Consider the following 9,029-nt stretch of genomic DNA (forward strand, 5'->3'; position numbering starts at 1 on the left):
TCCCGCCCCACGGAGAGCCGGAGCCGGAGTCGCTGGAGGGCTTTATTTGAGGGGGGACACGGTGACGTCCCTGCGGTGGCGAGGAGGGGAGGGGGGGGGGACACGGGGATGGGACATGCCACCCTGCCCCCCCCCACCCCGGCAGCGTGGGGGGGCAGTGGGTGCCCTCCCAGGGCCAGGCTGGGTGGGGGGGGGGGGACGCCGTGAGGTGCTCGTCCCCTTTGCGGTGTATAAATAACCAGTATGCACCAGTTTGGGGGGGGATGGGACTGGGATGGGGGTGGGGGGGGTGTTGGCTGGGGGTCCTGGCACGGTGTCCCCTCCCAGCATGGGGGTGGCCGTGGCCGCCCCCCAGGGTTGCCACCAGCCACCGTCTGCCCTGGGTGGGGGGGGGGGCGGGGGCTGCCACGTGCCCAAGGCTTCATGCGGCCGCGGGGGGCAGCCGATCGGCGGCTGGGGGACGTGGGGGGGGTCCCCCACACCCCCCCAGCAGGGACGTGGCCCCCCCCCCGGCTATAGGAAGGCGCTGGGGTTGGCCCGGGGGTCTTTCTGGTTGCGGTAGCGCATGGCCAGCCACACTCCCAGGATCTGCAAGAGAAGGGGGGGGGGGTGTCACTGCAGCCCCCCCCTAAGTGTGTGGGACTCCCCCTGACCCCCCCTTTCTTACCTCCGTGAAGCTGAAGAAGAGCCCGACCCCCCCCAAAATCTTCAGGGCTTCGTCCGAGTGCTGGAGCATCTTCTCGCCGCAGGTCGGGCACTTGGCGCGGGGGTCTTTGCCCAGGAGGGTCTTGCACTTCTTGGGGGGGGGGGGGGAGAGGTAAAAGAGATTGGGTAAGTGGCTGGGAGGGGGGGGGGGGGGGGGCAGAGGAGTTTTGGGGGACCCCAACCCCCCCCAACTCACGGCGGGGCAGGCGTGGAAGTCGGCCTGGAAGGCGCGGGCGGCGGGGGGGTCGGCGCTGCGGTTGAGCAGCCCGCAGCAATCCAGCCGCCGCTCCAGCTCCGTCTTCGTCTCGTTGCTCAGGATGGACCAAGCCGAGCTGAAGAGCCCCTCCTGTGGCGGGGGGGGGGCACCGGGCAGGGACCCCCCCCCCAGAATTCAGTCAATGACCCCCCCATCCCCATCTGTGTCCCCCCGCACCATGGGGACAACCCCCCCGGCGGGGAGGCACCGGCAAGGGTTGGGAGGGGGGGTCCCCACCCCATCCTTGTGCTCAGCTTGGGGGGTTGCGGACCCCCCCAGGGCTTGCATGGGGCTGGGGGAGGGGGGTGCAATGTGCCCCCCTGGGGGGGTGCGGGCAGGGGTGCGGGCAGGACTCACCTGCCTGCTCCTGTTGATGGCCAGGCAGGAGCAGGAGACGCCGAACTGGAAGACGAAGACGAGGCCGAGGATGATCATGTACTGGGGGGGCCGGAGTCAAGGGGGGTGCCTGGATATGCCGGGGGGGGGGGCACCAGGACCCCCCCAGCTCTGAATGTCACCCCACAAACCCCCCGGGGGTCCCTCTGCCCACGGCGGGGAGGGGGGGGAAGCAGAGGCTGAAGCTCCTCCTGTCCCGGGTGGTGGAACTTCAAGGACACCTCCCCTGTGCCCCCCCCCCCCCCCCAAAACAGGGGTACCCAGCCCCCCCCAACAAATATTTTTAGGGCTGTCCATGGGAGGACACAGAGGGGCACGTTGGGGACACCGAGGTGGGGAGGGTCTCGTGCGTGCCCCCCCCCCACGAAAGGATACGAAGAAGAGCATGACCTGGTGGTGGTGGACGGCCCCCACCAGCCCCACGATGGCGATGAGGAGGAGGAAGACGCCGACGGCGATGACGCCGCCGATGAGGTGGATGCTGGAGACGATGCCGAAGCCCTTGCCCCAGGCGGCCACCCCGATCAGCAGCAGCCCCACCAGCTGGGGGGGGGGGTTGTCACTTGGGGACCCCCCCCTCCACCTCGGGCGGGGGGTACCCCAGTGTTACCCTGCCTCAGTTTCCCCAGTTGGGTGTTGCTACTGGGGGAACTGGGTTCACGGGAGGCTCATCCCCACCCCCCCGGGGCAGCGGTGGGGGTGTCACAGTGTGTGTCCCCCCCCCCAAGGGCTGTGGCTGTCCCCCCCCCGGTGCTGTCACCTCCCCAAGTCCTTGGGGTTGGGGTGAGGTCCCCAGGGTCACTGGGGCGGGGGGGGCTGGCCCGAGGTCCCCAGGACCATTTGGGGGGGGGGGGGGGGACGGACACCACAACCTGGGGGGGCCAGGGCGAGGTCCCCAGGGTGGGGGGGACACACAGGGGGACACAGCCCGAGGTGCCCGGGGGGGGGGGTGGGCACAGCCCCCCCCAGACCCACAGCTCAGAGGGGCCGGGGGCAGCCGGGCCCCCCCCGAGCCCCCCCCAGGCCAGTTGGGGTCCGTGGGGGGACGAGGCCGGGGCTGGCGCAGGGACACGGACATGGGGGGGGGGGGGTGTGTGTGTGTGACCTTTGACCCCGCTCCCCACTTGCGGGTCTCGGGCACCCCCCGCCCCGCCCTAGGGACCACAGGGGACCCCGCCCCCCCCCAGCAGGCGCTGACCCCCCCCGGGGGGTCCCAGACACCCCCTCCTCACCCTTTGAAGGGGGGACCCAATAATGCCACCCCACCCCCCCAAGCTGGGGGGGGGTCCCAGCACCCCAGAGCAGGGGGGACCCCAAACCCCCCCGGGGGGGGGGAGCCAGGCCCCCCAGCCCCACACCTGGGCGGGTTCCCCCTTGCAGGCCCCAGCCCCGGCCGAGGAGGGGCCCCCCCGGCCCCGCTCACCACGTAGACCACGTTGAGGGCGCAGAGCGCGTTGCGGGAGCAGGCGAAGCCGCCGCACACCATGGCGGGGGGTGGCGGGGGGCGGGGGGGGGGAGCAGGGCAGCCCCGGCCGCTCCGGCCCCTTTAAATCCCGGCCCCGCGCCCAGCGCCGCACCGCGCCTGCGCGCCCCGCCCACCGCCCCGCGCCTGCGCGCCCCGCCCACCGCCCCGCCCAGCTCGCGCATGCGCCCGGGGAAGGACGGGCGGAAGCGTTCGCTGTGAGGGCGGCGCATGCGCGCGGCGCGCCCTGAGGCCGCGGCCGGGGTGAATGCCCGGATGGCGGAGGCGGGAGGAGGGGGTGGGGGCCCGGGGCAGCCCCGGGGCCCCCCCCGGTCCCCTATAGCCCCCCCGATCCCCTGTAGCCCCCCCAGGAGCCTCATAGCTCCCAGCTCCCGGGCCTCTATAGCCCCCTCGATCCCCTATAGCCCCCCTAGGAGCCCCATAACCCCCCCCCAAGGGCCCCTATACCCCCCCGGTCCCCTATAGCCCCCCCCAGGGCCCGTATAGCCCCCCCCCCCAGGGCTCCTATAGCCCCCCAGGAGCCCCATAGCCCCCTTAGGGCCCCTATAGCCCCCCCCAGGAGCCCCATAGCCCCCCCCAGGAGCCCTGTAGGCCCCCCCCCAGGGCCCCTATAGCCTTCCCCCAGGAGCCCCAGAGCCTCCCCCCAGGGCCCCTATAGCCCCCCCAGGAGCCCCATAGCCCCCCCCAGGAGCCCTGTAGGCCCCCCCCCAGGGCCCCTATAGCCTTCCCCCAGGAGCCCCAGAGCCTCCCCCCAGGGCCCCTATAGCCCCCCCAGGAGCCCTGCAGCCCCCCCAGGGTCCCTATAGTCCACCCAGGAGCCCCGTAGGCCCCCTAGGGCCTCCCCCAGTCCCCGAGGTCCCCCATGACCTCCCATAGCCCCCCAGTGTCCCCTAGGACCCCCATAGCCCCCCCCCTGGTCTCCCATAGCCCTGCCCCAGGTCCCCCATGCACCCCCAGCACCCCCATGGCCCCAGGTCACGTAGGGCCCCCCCGGACCCCTATAGCCTCCCTGGTTCCCTATAGACCCCCAGGTCCCCTATTAGCCCCCAGGACCCCCCATTCCCCCAAATCCTCCAGACCCCCCCCCCCAAGGTCCCCATGGCTCCCCTAGGACCCCCATAGCCCCCCAGGTCCTCTACAGCCCTCCAGGTTCCATAAGCCCCCCCATACCCCCCCAGGTCCCACAGACCTTGTATAGTCCCCCAAGGCTCCCCTGACCTCTGTGCCCCCCCCAGGCTGCCCCATGGCCCCCCACATACCCCTAGGCACCCCCATGGCCCCCTATAGCTCCCAGGTGACTCTGGCCCCCCCCAAAGCTTCTTCAGTCTGTGCCATAGTCCCCTATAGCCCCCCCAAGTACTCCGTAGCCCCCCCATAGTCCTTCTAAGCCCTCCCACGGTTCCCCACACCCCCCCCACGTACCCCATAGACCCCCCCCTTCCATGGGGGTGTCTATGGGGTACAGGTCCCTATGTGCCCCCCAATCTTTTAGGCTGCCCCATGGTCTCCCGTAGCCCCCCCGGCACCCATAGGTCCCCATAGGCCCCCCCCAATCCACCCCCGGGCCCCCCCATAACCTACCTATCTCCTCCCTAAAGCCCCTGCAAGCCCCCCCCCGTACCCAAAGACCCCCGTGGTTCACCCCAAAAGTGGGTGTAGGGCAGGCCGGGGGGGGGGCCGTGCCCCCCCCCAGTCCCTGGGAAGGCCTTGGAGGAGCCACATTTGGTCCCTTAAACATTAAACAGCCCCGGCGATAAGGGGGGGTGCCATGGGGCCGCTCCCTGGGGGGGTCCCCGGGGATTTTGGGGTGTTAAACACCCAAGGAGCGGGGCTGGGAAGCCCCCGCCCTGCATGGCTATGGGGGGCTGGGGTAAAATTTGGGTGGGGGTCCCCAAATTGCCTCTTGGCCGGCCAGGCTCTGAGCCGTGCCGAGGCGGGGGGGGGTCTGACCGGTGCCTGGATAAAGCCGGGGTTGTTCTTGGGGTACGGCTGAACCCCAAACCTGCCCCGGCCGGGCTCGGGGTGTCGTGTCCCCCCCCCGGGCACTGGGGTCCCCCCCTCGTCGGCGAGGCCACCTGCTGCCGGCCTGGCCTTTGGGCGTTATCGGCGGCGATAACGGTGGCTATAAACCCCCCCGGCCGGGCCGGCGCGGCCGAGCACCATGGCGGCGGCGCTGGGGCTGCTCTGGCTCCTGGCCTTCGCCGGCGCGGGGGGCAACGGGGGGCCCAGCCTGGCGTCCCCCCTCCCGGGGCAGCGGCGGGACGCGGCCCCCGTCGCCGACTCGGTGTCGGAGCAGGAGCTGAGGGACCTCTCGGAGCAGCTCTACGGTGCCGACGTGAACCGCGCCGGCAGCGGGGACATCGTCCTCCACCTCCAGCACCGGGTCACCGCCGACGAGGCCGGCGCCGGCACCGACTACGCCGCCCAGAGGTGGGGGCTGGGGGGGCAGCAGGGCAGGGCGGGGGGCCCTGGGCACCTTCCTTCACCCGCCCACCCATCTGTCCACCCAACTGTCCGTCCGTCCATCTTGGCCGTCCTCACCCCCGCCTGCCGGCGCGTCCGGCTGGCCGTCCGTGCCTCCCTCCCTCCCTCCGTCCATCCGTCCGTCTGCCCGGGCCCCTCAGGTCCGGCTATCCGCCCTCTTGCCCCCACGTTCCCATCCATGCACCCATCTGTCTGGCCACCCGTAGCCGTCTTTCTGTCCATCCACCCATACCCACCTGCTGCCCATCCTTCTGTCCTTCTCGTGTGTCTCATCCCACATCTCCATCCCACATCTCCATCCCACATCTCCATCCCACATCTCCTCATCCCACATCTCCTCATCCCACATCTCCATCCCACATCTCCATCCCACATCTCCCCATCCCACATCTCCATCCCACATCTCTCCATCCCACATCTCCGTTCCACATCTCCATCCCACATCTCCATCCCACATCTCCCCATCCCACATCTCCATCCCACATCTCTCCATCCCACATCTCCATTCCACATCTCCATTCCACACCTCCCCATCCCACACCTCCCCATCCCACATCTCCATCCCACATCTCCATCCCACATATCTCCGTCCCACATCTCCATCCCACATCTCCATCCCACATCTCCATCCCACATCTCCCCATCCCACATCTCCCCATCCCACACCTCCCCATCCCACATCTCTCCATCCCACATCTCCATCCCACATCTCCATCCCACATCTCCATCCCACACCTCCCCATCCCACATCTCCATTCCACATCTCCATCCCACATCTCCATCCCACACCTCCCCATCCCACACCTCCCCATCCCACATCTGCATCCCACCTCTCCATCCCACCTCTCCATCCCCTGTCCCTCCGTCCATCCCAAACCCTTTCCCAAAAGCCCCTTTCCCGTCCCCGTGACCCCCCTCCTCCCCGCACCCCAGGCTCTTCTCCTACGTGGCGGAGGAGCGGCTCTTCTCCCAGCCCACCTTCTCCCGCTTCCTGGCCCTGCTGGACAACTACGAGGAGGTGACGGGCCACGACGAGACCGTGACAGCCGAGGAGGAGGACGAGGAGGAGGCCTTCCTCGACGCCGTCTTCCAGACCCGTGTCATGGCCACGCTGACGAGCTTCTTCCTCGCCAAGGGTAGGGGTTGAGGATGAGGAGGGCCGGGGGGGGGTTGGTGGCCGGGTGTCCCGGTTTCGGGGTGACTGTCCCCATGGCGGCGTTGTCCCCCCAGGGCTGTACCCCTCGGAGGAGGCTTTCCGGGCTGACCTGAAGGAGATGTGGTTCGGGCTCTACTCGCGCTCCGGCGGGAAGGCTCTCGACTCCTCCGGCTTCGAGCACGTCTTCCACGGTACGGGGGGGGACGGGGGGACGCACCGTGGGGACAGGGAGGGTGGAGCTGGGGGGACACAGGGGATGGGGATAATGGAGTGGGGGGACACCATGGGGAGCTGAGGGGGTGTGGAGGGGACAGGGAGGATGGAGCTGGGGACTTGAGGTGGGATAGGGAGGATGGAGCTGGGGACTTGAGGTGGGATGGGGAGGATGGAGCTGGAACATGAGGTGGGATGGGGAGGATGGAGCTGGGGACTTGAGGTGGGATGGGGAGGATGGAGCTGGGGACATGGGGGGACAGGGAAGATGGAGCTGGGGACGTGAGGTGGGATGGGGAGGATGGAGCTGGGGACATGGGGGGACAGGGAAGATGGAGCTGGGGACGTGAGGTGGGATGGGGAGGATGGAGCTGGGGACATGAGGTGGGATGGGGAGGATGGAGCTGGGGACATGAGGTGGGATGGGGAGGATGGAGCTGGGGACATGAGGTGGGATGGGGAGGATGGAGCTGGGGACATGGGGGGACAGGGAAGATGGAGCTGGGGACGTGAGGTGGGATGGGGAGGATGGAGCTGGGGACGTGAGGTGGGATGGGGAGGGTGGAGCTGGGGACATGGGGGGACAGGGAGGATGGAGCTGGGGACATGGGGTGGGATGGGGAGGATGGAGCTGGGGACATGGGGGGACAGGGAGGATGGAGTGGGGGGGATGCGATGGGTACCGGGAGGATGGAGCTGGGGGGACACAGGGGAGATGGGGAAGATGGAGCTGAGGGCATGTGGGGGGACAGGGAGGACGGAGTGGGGGGACACAGTTGGGGACAGGGAGGATGGGACAAGTGGACACAGAACGGACATGGCAGATGGAGACGGGGGACACGGTGGGACAGGGAGGACGGAGCTGGGGGGGGCTCAGGGGGGACGGGGAGGCAGGAGCTGGCGGGACAGGGGCTGTGGGACTGAAGGGCCGGGGAAGGTGGGGCTGGGGGCCGTGGGGCGGGTGGGGGACGCCGCCGGGGACGGGGACGCGCCCCCTCACCTGCCGTGCCCAGGGGAGATCAAGCGGGGGAAGGTGTCGGGCTGCCACAGCTGGGTGCAGCTCTACGCCCTGGAGCGCTCGGGGCAGCTCAACTACCTCAGCTACAGCTACGACGGGCCCGTGAGTGCGGGGACGGGGACACCGGGGAGGGGACGGCTGCCGTCGCCGCGGGGACTTGGCTCCTGGCAGCCCCAGGGTCCCCATCCCTGCCGCCAGCACCCGCGGGGTCCCCAAGCAGGGTCTCTGTCCCCTTGTGCCCATCCCCCGGGTCTCAGTTCCTCCGTGGCCATCCTCAAGGTCCCCGTCATCACTAACCCCTCCCGATAACGTCCCCAGAAACTCCCATGACCGTCCTCACCCCCCACTCTGCCACCATCCCTGTCCCCAGCACCCCTGTGACCCACCCCCGTGGCCCATCACCCGTCCCCACCCTCCCCGCTCCGCCCCCCCCCACCATCTCCCCCACCCGGAGCATCCCCAACGTCCCCCTCCCTCCCATGACCGTACCCAGGGTGCCCTTGGTGGCCGTGCCCCATGTCCCCCCTCCCCAGCGTGTCCCCCTCCCCGCAGTGGGCCACCTTCCCCGACGTCCTGGCCCTGCAGTACCGCTGGAGCGGGTATCTCAAGAGCATCGGCTCCACCTTCATGGGCTCCAGCCCCGAATTCGACCTGGCCCTCTACACCCTCTGCTACAAGACCCGTCCCGACCGCCAGTGAGTTGGGGACCCACGAGGTGGGGGGGGGGGACACACACGACGGGGTGCGGCGTGGCTTTTGGGGGTCACGGTTCCCATCCCCGCAGGTGCCACGTGAGCCTGGGGGGCAAAGCCGCCACCATCCAGACCTACTCCTGGGCCAACTCCTTCTACGGGGACAACCAGCGCTTCGTAGCCTCCTCGTACCCCCTCAGCCCCTGAGCCCCCCCACCCAATAAACCTCCGCTCGCCCCCCGTCTCCCTGCTTCTGCTTGGGGGGGGGGGGGGCAGGGGACGGTGACCCTGCTGTTGTCCCCCCCACCCCGTGGGTGCTGGGACCCCCCGCCGTGGGTGCTCGGCCACATCAGGGTGGTGGGAAGCCGTGGGGCCGTGGCTGGGGGGGCGGTTTCCTCCCGACCCCCCCCCACCCCAGGGCCGCGGGGCTGCACCTTGAGCCTGGCCCTGGGGCGGGCTGGGGACGGGGACGTCCCCGGTGCCCCCGTCCCCTCCCTGTGGGGGCCACCTGAGGTGGGGGTGGGTCGTGGGCTTTGGGGTGAGCCTGGTGGGTGCGTGGCTGTGGGTGCGCAGGGCTGCACGTGTGTCCTTAGCGTGTTCGTGTGGCTACGCAGATGTCCCTAGCG

At 70.0% G+C, this 9,029-nt stretch overlaps 2 protein-coding genes across 5 annotated transcripts; one reads left to right on the top strand and one right to left on the bottom strand.

Moving 5' to 3' along the window:
• Positions 1–29: 29 nt before the first annotated feature.
• On the bottom strand, positions 30–2,951 carry TSPAN31 (tetraspanin 31). 3 transcript variants are annotated; one of them, XM_075133995.1, is made up of 6 exons: positions 2,781–2,951; positions 1,733–1,900; positions 1,319–1,399; positions 902–1,051; positions 668–793; positions 30–588 (listed from the first exon to the last, which is right to left on the bottom strand). In XM_075133995.1, the coding sequence occupies exons 1-6, from the start codon at positions 2,841–2,843 to the stop codon at positions 514–516; spliced, it is 663 nt and encodes a 220-aa protein (XP_074990096.1). In that variant the 5' UTR covers positions 2,844–2,951; the 3' UTR covers positions 30–513. The 3 variants fall into 3 exon arrangements, with proteins under 3 accessions (XP_074990096.1, XP_074990095.1, XP_074990098.1); XM_075133994.1 differs by having other exon boundaries at positions 668–796; positions 2,781–2,950; XM_075133997.1 differs by lacking the exon at positions 902–1,051 and having other exon boundaries at positions 668–796.
• A 1,776-nt stretch (positions 2,952–4,727) lies between these two features.
• LOC142073832 (uridylate-specific endoribonuclease C-like) lies at positions 4,728–8,699 on the top strand. 2 transcript variants are annotated; one of them, XM_075134055.1, is made up of 6 exons: positions 4,728–5,270; positions 6,258–6,460; positions 6,555–6,671; positions 7,707–7,813; positions 8,264–8,406; positions 8,496–8,699. In XM_075134055.1, the coding sequence occupies exons 1-6, from the start codon at positions 5,002–5,004 to the stop codon at positions 8,608–8,610; spliced, it is 954 nt and encodes a 317-aa protein (XP_074990156.1). In that variant the 5' UTR covers positions 4,728–5,001; the 3' UTR covers positions 8,611–8,699. The 2 variants fall into 2 exon arrangements, with proteins under 2 accessions (XP_074990156.1, XP_074990157.1); XM_075134056.1 differs by lacking the exon at positions 7,707–7,813.
• Positions 8,700–9,029: the final 330 nt, after the last annotated feature.

This window comes from Calonectris borealis, chromosome 30, assembly GCF_964195595.1.
Source record: "Calonectris borealis chromosome 30, bCalBor7.hap1.2, whole genome shotgun sequence".
NCBI classification, from domain to species: Eukaryota; Metazoa; Chordata; class Aves; order Procellariiformes; family Procellariidae; genus Calonectris; species Calonectris borealis.